Source organism: Athene noctua, chromosome 3, assembly GCF_965140245.1.
Source record: "Athene noctua chromosome 3, bAthNoc1.hap1.1, whole genome shotgun sequence".
Taxonomy (NCBI): Eukaryota; Metazoa; Chordata; class Aves; order Strigiformes; family Strigidae; genus Athene; species Athene noctua.
This window is the reverse complement of record NC_134039.1, coordinates 47,105,763-47,126,754: the sequence shown is the minus strand read 5'-3', so window position 1 is coordinate 47,126,754 and position 20,992 is coordinate 47,105,763. Positions and strand designations below refer to the sequence as shown.

The 20,992-nt window shown below is 35.2% G+C and overlaps 1 protein-coding gene across 5 annotated transcripts in view; it reads right to left on the bottom strand.

Moving 5' to 3' along the window:
- ZFC3H1 (zinc finger C3H1-type containing) overlaps positions 1-20,992 on the bottom strand; it is a 44,654-nt gene that overhangs the window by 8,157 nt on the left and 15,505 nt on the right. For all 5 annotated transcript variants that reach the window (XM_074902861.1, XM_074902865.1, XM_074902862.1 and 2 more), the window contains exons 10-28: positions 17,326-17,463; positions 16,806-16,924; positions 16,326-16,472; positions 15,090-15,264; positions 14,762-14,893; positions 13,493-14,041; positions 13,287-13,396; positions 11,896-12,027; positions 10,680-10,801; positions 9,993-10,094; positions 9,510-9,626; positions 8,459-8,642; positions 6,493-6,679; positions 5,846-6,037; positions 3,664-3,898; positions 2,370-2,475; positions 2,088-2,286; positions 1,511-1,605; positions 387-497 (exon numbers count right to left, since the gene is read on the bottom strand). In XM_074902861.1, the coding sequence (XP_074758962.1) occupies positions 387-497; positions 1,511-1,605; positions 2,088-2,286; positions 2,370-2,475; positions 3,664-3,898; positions 5,846-6,037; positions 6,493-6,679; positions 8,459-8,642; positions 9,510-9,626; positions 9,993-10,094; positions 10,680-10,801; positions 11,896-12,027; positions 13,287-13,396; positions 13,493-14,041; positions 14,762-14,893; positions 15,090-15,264; positions 16,326-16,472; positions 16,806-16,924; positions 17,326-17,463 (3,152 nt within the window). The remainder of the gene's footprint in view (positions 1-386; positions 498-1,510; positions 1,606-2,087; positions 2,287-2,369; positions 2,476-3,663; positions 3,899-5,845; positions 6,038-6,492; positions 6,680-8,458; positions 8,643-9,509; positions 9,627-9,992; positions 10,095-10,679; positions 10,802-11,895; positions 12,028-13,286; positions 13,397-13,492; positions 14,042-14,761; positions 14,894-15,089; positions 15,265-16,325; positions 16,473-16,805; positions 16,925-17,325; positions 17,464-20,992) is intronic.

Sequence of the window (20,992 nt, the reverse complement as noted above, 5' to 3'; positions counted from 1 at the left end):
GGGCTAAACAAAGTTAAACAGAGTGGGGGAAACTTGTAAAATAAAAAAGGGAGACGACTGAAAACCAGAAGAAAGAACATTACTAGCAGTAGCAACCTAAAACAAAAAAAAAAACCACATTTGTGAAATGAACATGCCTGTTACTGTTCCTAAGGGTAGAAATTCTGAAAGTTTTCTCAAGAATTGCAGTTGATGTGCAATTCATGGTTCCAAAAACTTGTCTCTGTTGCGCAGCAGGCAAGTAGGTTCTCTAAGGACTGGCAGATCATTTACTGAAAGAACCCAAAGTGAAATACCCTTAGGCAAATAATCAACGTTCTGCTTTTGAAAATGCAGTTTACTCAGACCCAATAGCTGTTTCTCAGAAATACTTTAGAAAGTCTCACCAGTATATCTGCCATAGGTATGGGATTTGCTGGTTTACAACATCATCTGTAAGATGTTCTTTATAGAGAGGTGATGTAAATTCAATCGGCATTGGAAAATTCAGGAGATATCTACAAGAGAAAAACGTAGTAGAAAATGAGAATATTCCTCTACATGGAAGGGTCCTATGTGGATGTAACCTTTAGTTCCAAAATCTAGTTCATGGGACATTAAAAGAAGATAGACTTTTCATAGATTTTAGTTAAACTTTATCCAGATAGAATTTATACAGAAAGCCTTAAATGGAAATATAGAAATAGTTAATACAGAAAGCATTTACTCTCTCATTACGTGCAAAGTTAAATGGTGCTTTACATCTCAGACTTTTCCCCTCCTCACATAAAATACATCCAGTAAGGTACAATCACCTACATACTAGGTGATTGCTAAGCTGCATTGCCAATACTAAATTTAATGTAAACAAATGTAAGCAGGAATAAAATCTAACACTTAGCTTGGAGATAAAAACATTTCAAAGCATCATCTACATAAGCTTTCTCACAGAAGGTCTTCCTTTGACAGCCTTCAAAGGGATCTATTTTGACTATAGGGAACTTGCGTATTTCAAAACTTCAGTAAGTCTCTTGATTAGGTGCTAAAATTCAAGTGGAAAATCAGAAGGCTAGATATGAACCTGTGCCTTTTCAACAATAATAATCTTCTGATTAACAGCATGCTGGACCTCTGGACTGAGGTCTTTTGTGAGTGCCTAAATATAGTGGTTTAGGTATGCAATTTTAGGTTCCTAGCTTTGAAAAAACAAACAAACCAACCACACCAATGACAAACAAACAAAAAACAACCCCAACAACTTTGGCATATATGAGATTGATTTTCATTCCCCAAATCCAGACATTAAACTTGCTGTCTCTCTCATCTTTAAAACCTCATGGTTTTACAATTTAGCATATATTAACAAACAACAAGTATACATCTTATAAACTACCAAATCATAATTCATTGAAGTTATAGCAAAACATGCCAAGCTAAAAATAGAGAAGTTTAAAAATTCTAGACTGCGGTTTTTTTCAAGAAAATACCAGTATTACCAAAATTTAAGCAGAAAAAATATTCCAAACCGTACCTTAATAGATCCATGGGACCATGCTGTTGGCAAGTATTCTCAAAGAAAGCTGCCACAAAATCTTGCAACAGTGGAAGAATACTGCTTGACCTTTCCTGTTTGGGGGTTTTATTTTTTAAAAATAAAAAAAAATAAAATAAAATCAGGTATCAACCTGAAAATGACAAGAACAATTTAAGCACAATAAATTACAAGTGGTGTGTCTATCTCTGCAATGCTCCATTGTCTTCATTCTCTCAAGAATGAAGTCTAACTGGGTGAGTCAGCAGGTAGCACAGAAAAAGTGGACACATTACAGGGCTTGCTGTTAACACCTATTATTCTTGCTTATGGATATGAACACTGGATTAGAACAGTTCGAACTATAAATTTATGATTTTATGTAATTCCTTTGATTATATTTAATCATATCACTAATGTTGCTGATTTCATTTTCCCCATCTATATATAGATGAGTACTAGACATTACAAAAATATTATGAAGTTAATTAATTTGGTAAGTGCTCGAAACAACACACAAAACCCAAGCTTTATAAAGCCACCAGACCAACAAATGAGTTTTGGAGTGGAGTATTACCTGTGAAACAAGGAATTTACACAACTGATAAAAAACTTCCGCATTCTGAGGATTCTTCTCAAAAGCTTCAATCCACACTTTGCAGGCATTGTCACTCTGCTCCATCTGCAAATACAAGGTGGCCAAACTCTCCAAGAACTGACAGTTGTTAGGGCAGAGCTCCAATAAAGATCTACAAAGTTCTGCAGCAGACTCCCATCTTAAAAAAAAAATATTAAAGGTAAGTTTTCAAAAAAGCAGAGCTGAGTACTTCATTTTAAAAAGTGCCTTGAAATAACTTACCTTTCAAGAAGTTTCAGCAAAGCTATCATGTTTCTGTAGAGTGGAAAGCAGATAGCTATCCTTTTGTCAGCCTCAAGGCTTTCATCAGTACATGTTTTGACCGCATCTTAAAACAAAAGTATAAAATCAAGTCTTTAGACCTCAAGCAACATCAAAGGTACTTGAAACCTTAACACAATAAAACCTCTAATTTAACAATGAAAATACATAAGCGTGGAAAGGTATTTCTGAGAGTGCTGCTTTTGCAAATTGTAAGAAAATGAAGATGACCATTTTTGTCATCTTCACCACTTATCACCACAGTGCAGAAACAAAAGTCTTAGAGAAGTTTCATCCCTTGTTCATTTAAAAACCAGGAAACATCCTATCAATGAAATGTTAAAGCCACATTACAGACAACAGTGTATCACTATATTTAAAACTACATTCCAGGATTTGCAGCATAGCTACTGAAAAGTTATTGAGATATTAAAAGCTAGTACAAGATATTGAAGATGCCAATGCTGAGATATTGAAAGCTAATACAGGATATTATTTTTCTTCTCAGCATAATAAAAAGGTACCCAACAATGAACACCTCATTATCATAGTTAGACTGCCTTCGTTCCCACAGCTGGGCTACTCAATCTATCCCCGAGTAATTCCACACACATTATCACCTGCAGCATAGATGTATTCTCAGTGGCAATTCAATATTGCTGCTGGCTAACACGTTAATTATTGACATTTATACAATGCTATTCCAAACTCTACCTCTGCAGCACCTCAAGTCAAGAGTTCAACTTCTAGTATAATTTTACATCTTTAGAAAAAATTATTCAGTTTACTTAAACTTTGAATGAAAACAAATATATTCATTGCTCTGCCTCTTCTAAGGAAACATGCTAATCTTCCAGGAATATAACTTTACCATAGGCACATCCCATTGAGAGGAGGTAAGAAAAAGAATGACAACAGAAGCTTGGTTTTATGCTTATACAGCCCAAGAAAACTAGCTATCTCATACTATCACAAGCCACTAGTCTTTTCTCTGGATAGAATATCATAGTTCAGAGAAGAAGCCAAGGCTTTGAACCACAGGTGAAAAACTCACTGTGGGTGTGAAGTATGAAAGAACACTGACTTTCCTCACTGCTCTGTTCAAATCAAGATGAAATACTCACTGTTAAGCCACTAGGATTCATCAATAGTCATCAGCAATACTGCACTGCCTTGAAACTCCAAAAGCAAGATAGTATTTCTGGATTTACAACAAGTGAGTAATGTATTAAGTAGTTTGCCTCCTTAATCTTACCTTCAAACATAGCTAACAGCGTATCAGGATCAGTCTTCACATCCTGAACTGTTTGCCATGGTATTAAAAATGGTTCCTTGTTCATGATCCTCGAAGGACTGACATTAGCTGGATCATAGAACTTGACTGGGAGAATGCCGAATTCAGTTAGATGTATGTAAGCCAGCCAAGCCAAGCAACGGTCACTTACAGTAAGGCGGTCTGATATCTTTTCATTTGCTGATTTTAAAGCATTCTGTAAAGGTTAAAAGAAATAAAATGTATTTTAACCAAAAAATCTTTAAGACCTTAAAGAATTAGAAAAGGAAACAAAAATAATAAGTTTCAATATTCTCAAATCTTTTCCACAGAAAATACAGGAACTAATAATAGTCATGATTGATGTAAGGAATATTTGGCTTATGTGAATGTATGACTGTATTAAAATCATATGCATAATTTCTAGTAACAGCTTTAGAAAAACTGGAGAAGATTGTTATTTTCAAAAGTGGAGATAGACTTTGAAAACGTGCATCTCCCAAAATGTATTCCATTTTTCTGCTTAATTCTTGGACAATTACTTCTGGTTGCATAGAAATAATACATTAGCTCTAGAGACAAGTTATCTCCAAGTTAGACTGGGCTTGCTATATCCTACTGGATTTTGTGGGTTTGGAATTTTGTTTGTTGTTTGGGGTTTTTTTTATGAAGTTCTAGTTATAAGGCTATTAAGTTACAGTTATCCAAGTCAACTGAAAGCACCACCAGCTCTAGACATATTGTTTAAAAAAATGTGTTGGAAGCACTACTGAGAATTTTCCTACCAGTCATATGCAAAACTAGAACAGTACAATTAGAATGGTATATCTCAAATAAAATCATTAGAGCATGCAATTAGACAAAGTCTAAACACAATTGCTCCTAAAACAGAACACAATCTCATGGCTAGTGATGTGTCAACATTTTTCTGGATAAATACAGTACAAAGAATGCACTTTCAAGAGAATGAAAGTACTTGCAAATTCAGGCAAAATTCAACAGGACACTTGTCCTGTAATTGGTGAAAACTGAAGTTTCAAAAACACTTATTTACCCTTCAAAATACTTACTTCAGAAAACCTGCTTTCAAGTTTTCAAAGAGACACACTGCAACTAACTCTGAAGTAGCATTTACTTAGAAATAATCTTCTCTTAAATATGGTTAAACAATCTCTCCAAGACATTCCACTACACATTTCAGATGAATATAAAAAAAAAAAACAAAAAAGTTTGGTTTTGTGATGATACTTTGGGGAAAGGTAAGGTAAACCAATCCATGTTATTCTCCCATACACTGGATTTCTATGTCAATTCAACACAAACCGAGTTTTTTTCTCCCTCTGTTTTTGTTCATTCAGTCAAACACTCAAGAGTTGCATTTATCAGTACTGCTGTGTTTAGAATAGCTTTTGGAGGAAATCACACGGCATTACACTTTTTTATTTAAACTGGAGCTAGAAAAAACCCACATAACTGAGAAAAATGTTTTAGGGTGTAGCAAGCAACAGGTGCCACCTGCTGGTAAGAATGAAAAAACTTGCCATTGAAACTACAGCAGCTCCCACTTTTAGTACAAGCTGATGTCAGCACTCCATTTGTCACCTTCATCCACTATTTCAATTGTCTGCAGAGCAGTAACAGGGACTTAAATCCTTTCTACAGTCACAATAAAAGCCTACGTTACCTCCACGACTTTGGAGTTCATGGGATCAGTAAAGTCTGATTTAAGAGTCTCCAAATTTTGAGACAGGGCAATACTGTTAGGTAACACCATACTACATTCTTTCCCAAGAACTACTGGTTTGATAATTTCTGCAGCAATAAACATCTGAGTACCTGAGGCAATACATTACTCACAGACCCTTCACTGCAGAAAATTATTCTATGGTTTGCCAAAAATCAAGTAGTAAAGCAGTTTCCTGGGAACTACTTTGAGACATAGTGGTCTAGACTATTAGCTACACAAGAAAGCAAAATATGTAACAAAACTACCAACGGTATATCCAAATTTTACAGGAGCATCATATCACAAAACAAATCTACAGGAGAATTCCTTCAGCAAATAAAGGAAGGAACAGCTTCTAAAGTTGACACTATCAAAGTCACAGGTATTAGAAAGGTGAAGGTATGAAGACAACTCCTGGGGTGGTAACCTGGAAGTTACCTGCAGCAGAACAAGAGCATTCTGATGTCTTCCTGTAAACAGGTTTAAGTGAACCCTGTACAGGAGAGTCTCCAGCAGCTGAAAGGACACAAGATTTGGATTTTCTTCTCCCCCTGTCACTTCCATTAGGAACTGTAGCATCCTCCCACAAACATAGTCTTTTCCATCAAAAGAATTCTCTAAATTCAAAAACTAGAGAAAAATAATTCATATTAATAATAATCAGAATACTAGCAAGGCTTCTGGGTTTTAGTTTAAAATCCCATGAATCACAAACTTCAGATAATGTCTTTCACCACCTTAGGAACTGTATTTCCCTCCTTCACACCCAATTTTCACATTAAACCTCAAAAAATACAATTTAAAGATCAAATAGTCAAAGCTAAGTTTTGCAAGGTTGCATAACAAAAAATAAGAAATGTAACTTATTTTAAATAACTTTTATTACCTGAGGTAAGGTGATGATTTCTACAAATATGCTGCAAACAGAACTTTGAATTGCTTAGTTTTCTTCGCCACTTTCGAGTGTTCAAAAAACTATATTGTTTTTAGTTTCACACTTTCTCTGTAGTAAGTACTGGTTTTCTACAGTAGAAAATGCACAGTTACATGAATATTTCACAAATACTTTTTTTTTTTTTACTTACGGTCCACCAGATTTGATAAGAGGGAGCATATTCCACTGCTGTTTCACACATTTCCTGTATCTCCTCCTTGGTTCCTCTTTTGGAGAACAGTCTGAGGTAATGACACCAAATTTCAGGATTTTCTTTGTTGTTCTCAAGGGCTCGTGCCAAAACATTTAAAGTAGAATCTAAACACTCAGATGATGAGCTGTAAAAAATTTTAAAAAGCACTCACATCAACTGCGCTAGTATTATGACACAATATCAGATATGAAAATGGATGCTTATAATAAGAATGGAAGTGACACACAGTCAGCCTTTTTTCTTTTTTTTTTTTTTTTTTTTAAGATGTGCTGTCCTTTACTAATGAGAGTTTCAAAGTTTCAGTGTTTTCATCCTTTAAAGGTTATTATTAGGTCCAATTACCACAGCACATGAATAAGTAAGTTTTCTAGGAAGAATACCAATTCAACTAAAAGTCCAATTTAATTAAAAATGGGTAAGATTCACCTCTAAGCAGACATCTCAAGCTGCAATCATATCAAGGCATTTACATCAAACTGACTTAAAAACTTAAGTAGAAATTTCAAAGGCTTAGTAAATTAGAATATTTTTGTTATATATTTAATTTACTTTCTACAGTCAAATAGAAGCCTTTATTTCAGGTTTCTGTGCCTATCATCCAGGTTGTTTGTTTTTTTTAATGGGTTATAGACAAAGAAAAAGATTTTACTTTGAGGTAACTATCATGAGATGATACCAGAGAAGTAATACAAGATTAGCTCAAATAATTAACTACACTGCAAACCACAGAACTGGGGGCTTTATTTCATAAACAAACTTCCATAAAAACCACAGAAAGCTCTGAGGCCACATTTATTCTGAAAACATCTTTCGAAATTACTTTGCACAGCCATTTATGTGAGGAAAAACACATGTCCCAAAATAAAACTAACACAGTTAACCATGCATAAGTCTGAAGCCTTCCCAACCCCTTTATCACCACTACCACCTACTAAACCATTCAGTTTCTTCAAAGTACTGAGGTGGGTGGTGAGGAAAATGGAAGGGGTGGCTGTTTTAAAAAGGATGCACTGTCTTCCATTAGGTTTTCTCTCTTCTCTTCCTGGTCTTTTTCCAAGTACACTTATATTTAGAAAGTGTATTCTTCTCACTCTGCCACTTGGCCAGTATTATTTTCTTTGAGTACTGGGCCTTTCCAGTTCTATCCCCTTTAGTGTTCAGGCAACTATTAATATAGCCAAACTGATCTTTTGCTACATTTTCCATTATCAGCAGTTTACACAAGACTTTTAAGAGCTACTCCTCTCCATTCCCTTTCCTCCCTGCTACAGGTCCTTAATGTAGAACCTCTACTAAAAATCAAAGTCAGTATCTAGAACAGAACCATCATGACAGAAGTGTTACCGAAGTTCTCTGACTGCCAATAAAACATAGTATACTACAGACTAAATTAAAGGAACTAGAGAAACTTAAAAATCCAGAAGTTAAAAAATTATGAAGAAAGAAACTGAGTGCTCAACTGGATGATTTCTACAGGGGAAGAAACAGCAGAACTGTTCTTATAAGAAAGCTTTCTGATGAAAGCCATTTCAAATATTATTCCAATGATTCAGCCTGTAGAGGAGAAACTGATTTGAGTTTATTGGTCCACTACTTTATCACTGAAAGTGTAACATTCCATGGTAATCTTGGGAATACATTAGGTTGCACACTTATCAAACACAATTATTTCTCTCACACAACTTTCCATCAACTTCCATTTTGAATTAGAAGCTACCTAAAAATAAACCATCATTGCATACTATGCTGCATACAGTAAGAAATCTAATCTATTTTTTAACCTGCCTTTAAGTAATAAACTATTTGTGGCATTGTTGATGATGTTCTTTAACATCGGAAAGGAAACTTGATCATAGCAGCATGGGTAAAGCACAAAATCTCATCTAAGATGTAGCAGACTTACCCTTCATTTTGATTCAAGTATTTGTACGCAAGTTTAATCCAAAGCTGCACATCACAGGGGTTTTCTTGGACACTGGCCTCCAAGTTGGAAATGTCATCAGTCTCACTTGTAAAATAACGGACATCATCCGGAGTCACCACGGCATCAAGAGCTGGAACTCTTTTTTTATGTTCTGTGGGATGGGCTACAAATAAAAAATAATTAAATGTTTCTTTTCAAAACAGAAGGGACCTTTAAGATTAGAACTCACACAGGGGTGGCATTTTTGAGTATAGGCATTGACCCGAGCAAAAAATGGTTATTTCAACATCCTCTAAACCTTAAAACTCAGTAGTCTGCAGAAAACAAGTTATATTTCAAATGCAAAGGCAAGAAATAAATAGCAGTAAAAGACTGCTTTGATCAACAGACACCAATTAAGGCAGTTCATTAGGAAACAGACACATCTGACAAAAAATTTCTCAAAATTCTGAGTCTCTAAAAATCCTTTTTACAGGATTTGCTAACAAACCCTAAAGCTCCCACTTGCATGAGTCACATGTGAAACACTGTCAGGTTACTGACACTCTAGCAAGCTTCCAAGTCTCAAATGCTGCTTAACAGCACCTTTTTTTAACTCCTGACCTCAACACCAAATACTAACTGTGCAAATTTAAGATAACTGCACACATAAAGTTTTACTACTTACAGTTCTGGGAGGGGAAAAAAATAAAAATTAAAAAAAATCCCTAAAGGTCTACAGGCAAAGCTGAAACACCCTAAGGAAATAAGTTTCTTATGTTCCTTTTAAGAACAGGTATGCAGAAATTCCACCTTAACTTCCAGGTTTGGTTTTGTTGGGGTTTTTTTTTAAACTTAAATACAACAAAGTCAAGTCAAACTTCACCCAAAAACTTAGGCAAATAAAGCTTGTATGCAAGAAATATGAAGTCAAGAGTTATTTAAACCATTGGGTTTTAAGAAACACTTCAAAAATCAGGTGTTGGCAAGAGATTGGTAGGTATTTTATGCCAGTACTCTTCTTTTAATGGATGTCACAAATCCAGATTACCGTATTTAATAGGTCCAACGAACTGTTCCTCTTCACTGCTGCTACTATCTAACAGAGGTTTTCTCCAGTACTTTGGTCTCCATTTCCTTTTATCTTTCCATGTTGTAAATGGAGGCGCTGTAAACAGGCAAAGTAGTAAGAGTTGTTCTACTTTTCTGTATTGGAGATTAAAATATCTTTGCTAATAACCATTTTAGATAACAACATTTTGTGAGTGCAACACAAGTGTTTAAGTTTCAACACTACTTATTTAAAGCCTATTGTGCTCAGGTGCATAAGTCACTTTTCCAAATTGAACTCCAAAATTATTATATTATTGCCTTAAAACAAACTCTGCCGCCTTTAACTTACCATAGCAGAATTTATAATACTGAGATGAATAAATTAAGCCACAAAAAAAAAATATTCTTGTTTTACAAAACCATCAAGTTACTTAAATAATTCTAAAAGTTTATATTGTCTTGAATCTACCAAGGTACTTACTGTGACTTTTACTCTCATTGACGTTGCTGGCCAGAAGAACAGCCATCTGATCCACTGACATACGGTCTCTGTTTATACCAAAAAGTTTTTCAACATACTTTTCTGCAACAAGAATATTTGTATCTTAGGTAAACACATAAATGAAAATGGATGGGTAACTTAACAGCAATTTAGCACAACCTATGCTGAATTCATTAAATATGACTGCTTCAAGAGGTATGGTAATTTAACATACTAGAAGAAATGAAAAACTAAAAAGTTCAGTTAGGCAACATGCCTATATAGCAACAGCACTGTTATAAAATAAAATTCGAGCTCCACTAAAACAGACCAGTCCAGCAGTTACAAAAAGAAGTGAAGAAGGGGAGAGGGAAAGATTCCATGCCCACTGCTCCCCAGTTCCCTGAATCCCAGCAATACTTGATTTTTTTAAATTTTTTTTTTTTTTTTTTTTTTTTTTTTTTTTCAGTTAAACGGTCCACAGATCAATTACTTTCTGTGAAGACACCAAGGTAACTACCCACTACAAAAGGCTGAATGGACAACTGAAAAAACTTATTTTTTCATATATCTGTATCTTATACATTGTTTTACACCAAAGTCCTTACACCCAGAGCTTTTAACAAAAGCCATTCCCTTCAGAAATGAATCTTCATATACAAAAGTGAACAAAAGCCTCTTAAAAACCTGTGGCCGTGCTGATTTCCTCATCAGTGCTTTTTTCTGAACAGCCAATCAGTTCTAAATTGTAAGACAGAATATCCTGAAACAGCTGCTTACGGCTAAGAGTACAGTCTTTCATGTGCTGCCTAAAACAAACAAATAAACAGTTAATATATTTATCATGGCAACAATTTAATGAAGCTTTTAACTAGAAAGTTGAGTTTAGTACATACTATGGTGAGGCATAAAGAAAATTATACCCACAGAAAACACTATAGCCTGCTTTGAAGTTCCTGGTAAATATGTCTGGGTTATCTCTAAACTTAAACCTGCATCAGTAACTTCATTCTAGTCTTCATTACTTCCCTATAGCCTTATTCTTTAAAATATACCACTACACACTTGCTTTGCACTAACACAAAAACACAGTATTTCAAACTTTCTGGTCCAAACAAGGCAGTAAAAGAATTAGATATTACTTTGTATTTAAAAGATTCAAACTATGGTTTGATGGTAACAGCTAAAAGCTGACCCAAAAAGCTGTCTGACACTGACATGGGAAAAAAAGAGCTAAGTCCACTCCTACTAAACTTCTCCAATAGTTAGAAGGTTTCAAATCAAGTTTATTCCTGACCAATTCATATCCATCTGCTCTTAGTACCAACTTTTAAAATATACTGTGCAACATTAAATTATGTTTAAAATGGCTTGTTAATACCAGGCTTTAAAGAAACAAAACTTAGCCAGTATTTTCCCAGAAAACTAGAATTCTACTAATAGAATAATTGGGTTTTGGTTTTGTTCTTTTTTTTTTTCTATTTTTGTATGTAATCACATAATATTTGGTATATACTTTATTTTGGTTAGCATCATGATACATTAGTGTGCTTAACAGTATTGACCGCTACCTGAGGTTCCATGATGGTCTGAAGTTATGCTGAAGCTATAAAGCAAGACAAGTCCTGTCTGAATTACAAGGCAATCAAAAGGTGAAATATTCTCTTAACAGTCCATACTGCTTTTCTAAATTTAAATTTAAAGAGCCTCCTTTCTTCATAGTTTGGATGAAAGGGGTTTTTTTCCCGCCAGTCAAGTATCTGTAATTAGGTATTAAACCTTCTTTTCTAGAACTTGTGCATAGGATCATAAATCCAGATGCATGAAACACATGCCTAATTTTGTCTTCAAGTCTGAAATCTAGAAGAGAGGTTTAGTTCAAACACAATTAAAAAGAACTCACCACTGACAGTCATCATCATTACACGTGCCTGTTAAATCAAAACGGCAGAAACACTGTTTTGGCTCAACCATATTACTATATGTTAGTGAACTGAGGTACAGTTTTTCCTTCGTTCGAAAATACGGACTAAACCTAAAATGAAACAATGAATTATTGTGACAAAGCATAGACAATTAAGACATCAGTTTTACTCAACATTAGGGGAAAAGAAAACACCACACCACTTTTTCTGTATTAAATCTCATTTCCAAAACCCTATTAACCAAAAGCATCACTGACCTATGAATTAAGAGGAAGATGAGACCAGTGAGAGAGGGAGGTAACAAAACAATACTTCTCAATCTAAACAGATTCTGTTCTAGCATTTCCTTCTCCCTTAGGTGCAGAACCTTATTTATATAAAACCAGGAAATGTAGAGATGACCCAGTAGGGAAAGCAAACTACTGAAATTTAATTTCAGTTTAGTTCTAGAAAAACTGCACTTATGCTCTAGTCAGCTTAAGATCCATGCCAAATAGAAGTCTTAAGAGAACCATGAAAGATTAACTTGAAAAAACAGTGAAAAAATCCACATCAGATTTTAGAATGTGTAAACTAAAAACAAACAAAACAGTGAGGTGAGCAGACTAATGCTTAAGTCTTTAGCTGAAGACTGACTACATCAATTTTAGGATTTCTAGCTCCTTAAGGAGTTAAAGCCATAACCTATAAGAAGTTAAAATCGATACTCTTATAAAGATAACACCCTCCATCTTTGCTACTTAAGAGTATAGAAATAAAAATCCTGAAGCACATGGTAGGATTCAAACAACCCATTTTCAATTCCAGACTTTTGTTTTCTAAAATTTGATGTGTAGGAACAAAGCTCTCTTAAAGACAGATGTGTCAAATTTATTACACTTGCAGGCACCTACTTTTAAGTCAAGGCGAATCACTGTGGTCATGACTCTTTCCGCTGAGCAGGAATCCAAAAATAGGTGATTGGCTCAATCTCGACTTAATGGAAATCCTAGCCAAGTTTAAAGACTGAATAACTGAATTATGTGTCTTATTTTTTCCTGGATTTTAGATTGTTTCATATTGGATACAAAAATCCTGTTTCCAAATGCTTAACTATTATTTTTTAAATTAGTTATACCAAACAACCCAGTTGCAGGGAATGGTATGCAATACAACTCAAAAGTAGCATACTATACAAAAGCAAGGGACTCCTGCATACCAGAAAAAGTAACTAAAAATCATTAGGTTCCCTAAATAGACAAAACTGTTTCAGGATAATCAAGTTTCTCACTGCATCATGTCTTCCCTTACACACCTGGGCATCAAGTAAAGAATACCTGAACATGAACAGATATACATAGAAGTCAAAGAACTACTACAGTCTTCCTACCTGTAGGATTTAAATACTAGAAGAGGACTATGATATGGTCCAAATGGAAATGGTTTCACTTCAGTTTGTTTATTTTGCGATGTAACAAAATCCACGTCCACTGAAATTTCCTAGGAAGTAGATAACAGAGATATATATATATATATATAGCAATTGCAACACCACCTAAAAAAGACAACCGTCGTATTTCGTTTTAAAGCATTTACCTGACCACACAACAGATCTTCCTTAGGCACTATAAAGGCAGTACTTTTCACTAGCAACTCTTTCAAGCTGTCAGCTTTAGCATGAAGTTTTTTCAGTTCATCGATATTCAACCCAAGGAACAGCTCAGGCTCCTCTGATGCCTTTTTAGAGAGTTTGTTTATAGTTTCTTGTTTTGGAGTGTCCATGTGTTTAAGATTTGGTTTAGTGAAAGAATTAGATTCTCTGAAAGATCTCCTTCGTTCTCGGTTTGAATTCGACAGAACTTCATCATCAAAGTAGTTTTCTTCACTGTCCAAAGACAATTTATCCTGTGTAAGATCATGAAGCGATGGCTGAGGTAATGCAAACTCAGATTCCTCTTCTGCATGAGCTGCAATATTTGATTGTTCCTTGGTTTGCAGTGCACGAGCCTCTTTCAGTTTCTGAATCTTTAGAGCGTATTCATACTCTAGTTGTTGTAGTCTTTTTTTCTCTAGTGCAATCAATTCTGCTGAATGTTTTTTTGGACTGGATGCAGGGGAGTTCTCCAATTTCAACATTTTGCTTGGCTGAAAAGAAAATAATTCCCTTTATTTCATTTTCACATTTACTGATCTATTGACAGGAGTTAAATGAAACACGGGCAAGCTATTTAATTCAGAGTTTATAAAAATGTATTTTAAACTCCTGCCAGAAATTTTCAAACAGCAGGAAAACCACAAGAGAGTTTACCACAATTCAACTGGCAGGTTTGCAGGTTTTTCAATAAAAATTACCCTACATCATGTACAGGGCTTCAACAGAACTTCTGGCCACATTTAAAAGAGCTATAAAACAAGTATACACAGCGGTGGTGGTGGGGACACAGACACACACATGCAAAAAGGAAAACTTACAGAAATATTTTAGTGTTGTTTTCCTATATTTTGTTTTTCAAAAAAAGACCAGATCTCCTCTTCAGAGTCTTTACTATATAGTTTTAGCAAGATCACTGATGTCTACAGACAGCAAAGTATTTCCCTCCTTTGCAGGCATATAGATCCTCTTATTATTTATCTAATAATGACATTCACCTGGCGTAGAAATGTAGGCTTTGAACAGTTATCTTTTTTAAATGATTAATGTGTTTTCCATTGACTTTTCAAAAATACAGGAAACCAATAGGAAGATTCCTACACTGCTTTTGAAATCTTTTCCTGTTTTCCTGAAATCTCATTTAAAGTAAGTTTCCTCATCAAAATTATTGCTTTTCAAGTACAGCAAGGTTTAAAAGCATGCAAAAGACTTACTCCAAGATGATCCTGCTCCAGTTTTCGTTTCCCAATTTCCTTACTTGCTACTGCTTTTGCTCGAGCAAGCTCTTCCCCATATTTTAATGCCAGAGCTTTTTTTACTGTAACTCGTTGTTGAACTTTATGAATCTGAAAAAAGTAAAGAAAAAAATACTACAGCAAGATGCAAATTTTCAGATAGACCACATAATAAAATATAATCAGAAGAGACACGAGAATTAATTAATGATTAATTCAATGAAAGCCTACTGCTTCCAAAAAATCAGGCTTCTCATTTCAAGATTTTCAGATCTAAGAAACAGAAACATTTCAAAATTGAAGTTACTTGTTCCTGAAGCTTCTTAAGAAACATCTTATTGGCATTCAAGATCTTCTCTGTTGCCTGCAGCTGTTCAGCCAGTTTGTTAATTTTGTTTTCAGCAATTCGAACATTCTCTCTCTTCTTGGCCTCTTGTTGCAACAAATGTTTCAAGACAGATTCATCCTTCATCAACAAAAGTCTAGAAGTAAAAAAGCCACACAACAAAATTGGTTTTCAAAGAGAAGTTTCTCAGAGACATCACTGCTCCTCTGAAACCCTAGCTGTTTAAGAACTCAGCTCTTTCTCACTTAAACATTCTGAGTTCCTCCAGATAGTCTTAACATCCATGAACCAAAAACCTGGTAGTACATAGAGCAGAGTTCAGTATCCCAGTTCAGCATGTTAGTATAAAGCGGAGGAAAAAATTCCAGGTACAAGGACAGGGGAAGGCAAACAAGTAGAGTATCTTTAATGCTGTTTTTAACAGAAAGCAAGAACGTGTGGTTTGGATGTCTTAACGTAGAGTAACAACCCAATTCTTCCTTAGGGTGCATAAAGACATTAGCAGACTACAAGCCACAGTATTATGGCACAACAGCAGAGTAAGTAAATATAAAAAACTATGCATTAAAGGAAGCAAGATAAAGACTTAGATAGATGGGTGTGAATAAAGGGAGGGGGGAAGAATGTCCTTCACTTCCAATTTATGTCTGACCACAAAGCGGTTTGTTCACAAGACCACACAGAAACAATAAAGTGGCAATAGAAGCAGAGACAAAGGATGCAAGGCACTTCTATCTTCCACAATAACTTGAAAGAAGGATGAGAAACATGGAAGAGACATGCTAAAAAAGAAAATACGTACAGGAAATCTTCAAACAGCATACCTATTCTGCAGAAACACCCATTCATTTATGTATCAGGCATACCCACTGAAACATGTTACCCTCAAAGTGTACTAAATAGTGAAAATCACACTCATGTTTTCATATTTCAGTGTTATTAAGGGGTACATATGATATTCTAGTCACTGAAATGGACACAGCTGAAAACAATTAGCATGACAAATCATACTTAAAAGTTACCAAACACCACACTGGAACTACAACACGATTTCTTTTGTACAGCAACAGAATTCAAGACAACAGAAAACCAAATTGTTTGCTGTACATTAAATGCTACACATTAAAAAAAGACTATTTACTTAATTTTCATCTTGCTAAGCAAACAAGGCAGGACTTACAACAGTGAAATACATACCTGTTTTTCTTCAGCTTTGCTTCTGCTTCTGTGACTTGTTTTGTCACTACTGCTATTCTCCCAATTCCATCAACTTCACCATCAGAATTTGCAGGGGACGAATTGTTCCTCAGTGGATCAGACTTAATTAAGCGTTGCTTCTCACGACTAAAATAGAGATGTTAAAAGCAAAGATGTTCAATAGTTTCAATATTTATTTTGACATGTACTCACAACGGTTTTAAATTCTTCAAACAAGTAGCAGGACAAGATTCCCACTGAAAAGAAGGAACTTTCCACAACTGCTACCAACTACTTAAGTCAGTTCAAATTCAAGAACTTTTAGACTCCTACATTGTCTTACTGAAAATTAAGTGGGGGAAGAATCTTTAGGTAATGGCAAGGTTTTCAAACTCAGATTTTCCTTCCAGTTACAAAAAAAGACTAGTAAAGGACTACAAAAAACATACATTTTACATTAACAATTAAACTCAGTTGTACCTGGCTATCTCTTCTTTTAAGAGCCGATATTCTATCTTCTTATCTTCTGGTAGAGCCTCTGGAGTTCTCATTGGATCGTTTTCTTTTTCCGATTTTGGAGGGGCTTTAATTTTTGAGGCCTGTTACAATGAGGTTCAAGTCAATAATAGTCACTAGTTTAAAATACTGCTATTAAATACAATTTTTAAGAGGCATTTCAGAACAAACTTAAAGCTGTTCAAGGCTAGTAAGGTCTTTTCAGCCAATTTTTTTTTTTTTTTGCTAGTAAAGATGCATCAAGTTTTAATTGAAAAAAAATGAAACCAAAATACATTACAAATTCTATCATCAGGATACCATTTCAACTGATCATTTTAATTAGCTGCACAATCCAAATCACAATGTAATGGTCCAGACAGGACTAGTGGCACGCTCTTAACCATTTCTGGTGTAATCCAGTATTTTTTATCAAATTCTGAAGTTTAAATTCCATACACAAAGCAATTACAAAATAAACATATTAAATGCTGATAGTGTTTACCTCAACATTTCTCCTTGCTTCTTTTATCATAGATTCAAGTCCTCCAAATACACTACTAGTTGAGTTAGATGGTTCTCCATCAGACTCGCTATCATCAGAGTCATTTAATGTAACCACAACTGACTTGTGTTTTGGAAGCTGTGAGATGAATGAAAAAAGTTTTATAGCAAAAAGAAAAAAGTTAGACAGATACAACTGAACATATATTTACTATAAGAAAAAAAAAGGAGGCTAACTCCTTTTTTTATCATGGCACACTGATTCCACATTGTAAGGAAAAAAACCCAAGCATTTGTGCATCTCCTCTACAAAATACATACTGTACCCATTCTTTATACTGTAACATGAAAGGTACTCCAACATTTTCAACCTATTCCCAACCTATTCCCATATTTATGTCTCCATGATCACAGTATATGAACCTCAAACTTTTGACTCCTATACTTCATTAATTATTTCAACTGTAATGAAAATTACCATATGCCATTTGCAAGCAATTTTTTAAAGTAGCAATCAATCAAGTCTGCAATAGAAAGCCTGTGGCAGACATACTAGAACACCCCCAATCTTTCTGCCACACAGTTCTGATGCCTCTTGTCCCACAGTTATACTTAGCTGACCTTACACTGAGCTGCTCTGGCAGTTAAATTGGCAGAACACCAACAGTACATAAAGAACAAATGAAACAAGATTAATCACTTTTTGCCAACATCACTAACTGAAACAACTCACTTAAGATCAGGTGACTGCCAGTTCCAGCACACAGAAAGATACAGAAACAAACAGACAATTTACATTAACCTCAAATGCTCTGGAACTTGAAAAGAAGCCACTTAGTTCACATTTTCAGGACTGCTCTTCCCATCACTCAGTGCAGGTCTGGACAGTTACACATTTAATCTTTACCTCAGGACAGGACCTCTTCAAATCTCTCAAAGCACAAACCCCACAAGAAAAGCCTTATTTTTCAATTTAAACACACCCAATTTCCACAATTGTTCCTTTTTGATACTTTCTGGACAGTTCTTAAAATATGGATGGCATCTACTACTTCTGAATGTAAAACAGCTGCATCATTTTTGCACCACCATAGCAGGTGAAATTCCAATTTACATCGGTGCAAGAAAACAGATCAAAGCACTGGTCATCTCCTCACAAATGTTCTCTGGCTATAGCTTCATGGAAACCTAAATTAATTAGGCAAGGCACCCCACCCTTCTCATCTTCAGATGCCCAATACACCCCTTCCTATCATTGGCTCTTGGCATTAAAAGACCAAAGCTGCCAAGCTGCTTTTGGCACAGTTGCGTAGGGTAAACTGTCTCCAACTGCCTTCCCCATCTTTCTTCTAGGGGAAGAGCTGGTAGTGGTGAGGATCAAAGCCAGCTTTTCTCGAGGTTTTTTTCCCCAGGTGTTATTTTTTGAAGCAGTTCAGCAAAATGTTTAACAATCAGTAAAGTAACACTATCACACTGCTTTCAGTAAGATTAGCTTCTACTGCAGGGGAACCACAGCCTCAGTTGTAACGCAGGATCTCTCCATATGTTTTAAGACATTTTCAGTCAGTGCTGAATAAACCCAAGTGTCCATGACTACTTTGAAAAAGGGTTACAAGGTGTCTTTAAAAAAGCAAACCAGTATCTGTAGGCTATTTCACTGTGCAAAGGTCCTCAACTCCACAGAAGAAATCCCAAGGTTTGAACATTTAAAACCTCTTCTGAAGTATGGTACAGCATACTCAAACATTCAAAAGCTACCAAGCCCCTAAAACTACAAAATTAGATTTCAAAAACATGAGGAATGTCCATTTTCTATACCTTTGTGATTATTAAATTTCTGGACATATCTAACAACGCTCCCAGAAAAAAATACCAGTTTTTAAGTTCAAAAATAAATTCTCATGAGTTAACTTTTTTTAGGCTCTAGTAAGAAATAGCAAATACTACAAAAGTTAAAAAACACCATAAGCATTCCATACTAATTTTTTCTAAAAGCTTAAACTAACAGGAGTAATTGATACTGTTTTCACATTAAATTGTTTTTATAGAGGACAGAAATACCTCGTGGCTAGCCTCCTGTGAACATTATTTGGCCGTAAGTTCTTTAAAACACACATCTATTTTATATATAAATATTCTATATCCCAAGCTATTTAAAAAAAATTTAAAAATGCAAAATGCTTTTGTTTCTATAATCATTTTTGTAAAAAAGATGCTAGGCAAGCTAGCCTATTCAAATGCAATGTATTAATCTGTCAGCTTTAACTAAACTAATCATCATTAGCAACAGGCACTGAATGTCAGTTGCAGGGTAATATTTACATAATGCCTTTCAACAGCATAGCTGATAAGATACATTTATTATGTTACTAAGACACATCAACAGCGACCCAGTAACACGTGTTCTCCCTCATGTATGCAACAGCAGTTAATGAAGCCTCAGGACTATAGAATATGTGGCGATTCGCGAGTTTTTTCAGAAAACGTTTAATATTTAAACATAAAAACACTTAAAAATCTAAGTAAACATGAAGTGATTATATAAAGAATATAAGCATGTCCAAACCGAACAACTACCCTAGCCACATCCAGAATTTAAAGTAGATTGTGAAGATGGGTAGAGTCAAACAACCCCATCCACTTTAAGCTTAAGAGCACAAATTTTCCTACAGAAAGGAAAGTAGGCCTTTGAATGACCAAAAAAGGAAGAGTCAGGTGTCTACCACCTTAAGCTTTGTTTTATATTATGCATATGGTGACCAAGTGATCATACAGTCTGTATTTTATGAGCAAGAAAGCTGTTGGCCAGTTACAACTACATTTGATAGCGATATAATAATCTCAACGATACTATATATCCCTCCAAACAGAGTAAAAAAATAAATTAATTAGGATCACCATCAACTGACAGAAAGGCAAAAGTATGGACTCAATCATGCTATTCATTAGAAAATCTGCACGGGAAAGAGCCACCACAAACCAAGCATTGCAAGATGTATTGTTAAAGTAATCACAAACGATCCACTGTGTGTGGTTCAGTGCCATAAACAGAACAGTAGATACATGAGCTTCCAGTCTGGCACAACACAGAAATATGCTTTTGTAACATGTTTCCAACAATCTGAGGAAACGGCAGACATCACAAATCAAATGCTAGCTGCACATACCTCCCATGACCATTCAAATGAAAGTGAAGTTACAGAATATGGCTTGAGCTAGTGTAATGTGAAGTCCACTGCCTGAGAATACTCCCTGCCCTGTCTTCCACCCACACTCAAAGACGCACCAACTGCCACCACTTTTGTGCTAGCTCTGACGCTCACACAGTGTTCACTGAAAAAATTCAACTTCCCCTATAAGGAAAAGTACTTTTCTCCCCTCCAAGGCTAGTTTTCTAACCAGTTTAGCATGTCAAGTAAGTTAAGCTACAGGACTGATGCTCCAGACCACAGTTCAAAAGAAGGGAGACACCATTTGGCCAGGAGCAGGAGAAAGAGCAAGACCACCTCTTTTTTGGCAATTAACAGTGATTAGATCAGCTCAGCTACCATTGAACATCACCCATTAGTCTGTGCTAATCCGGAAAATAAATTAATTAAACTATATTTACAGTTTCTTTTAGTTCAGATGAGTGCTAGCATGTTTTGATGCTCTCTTAAGCTATAAAT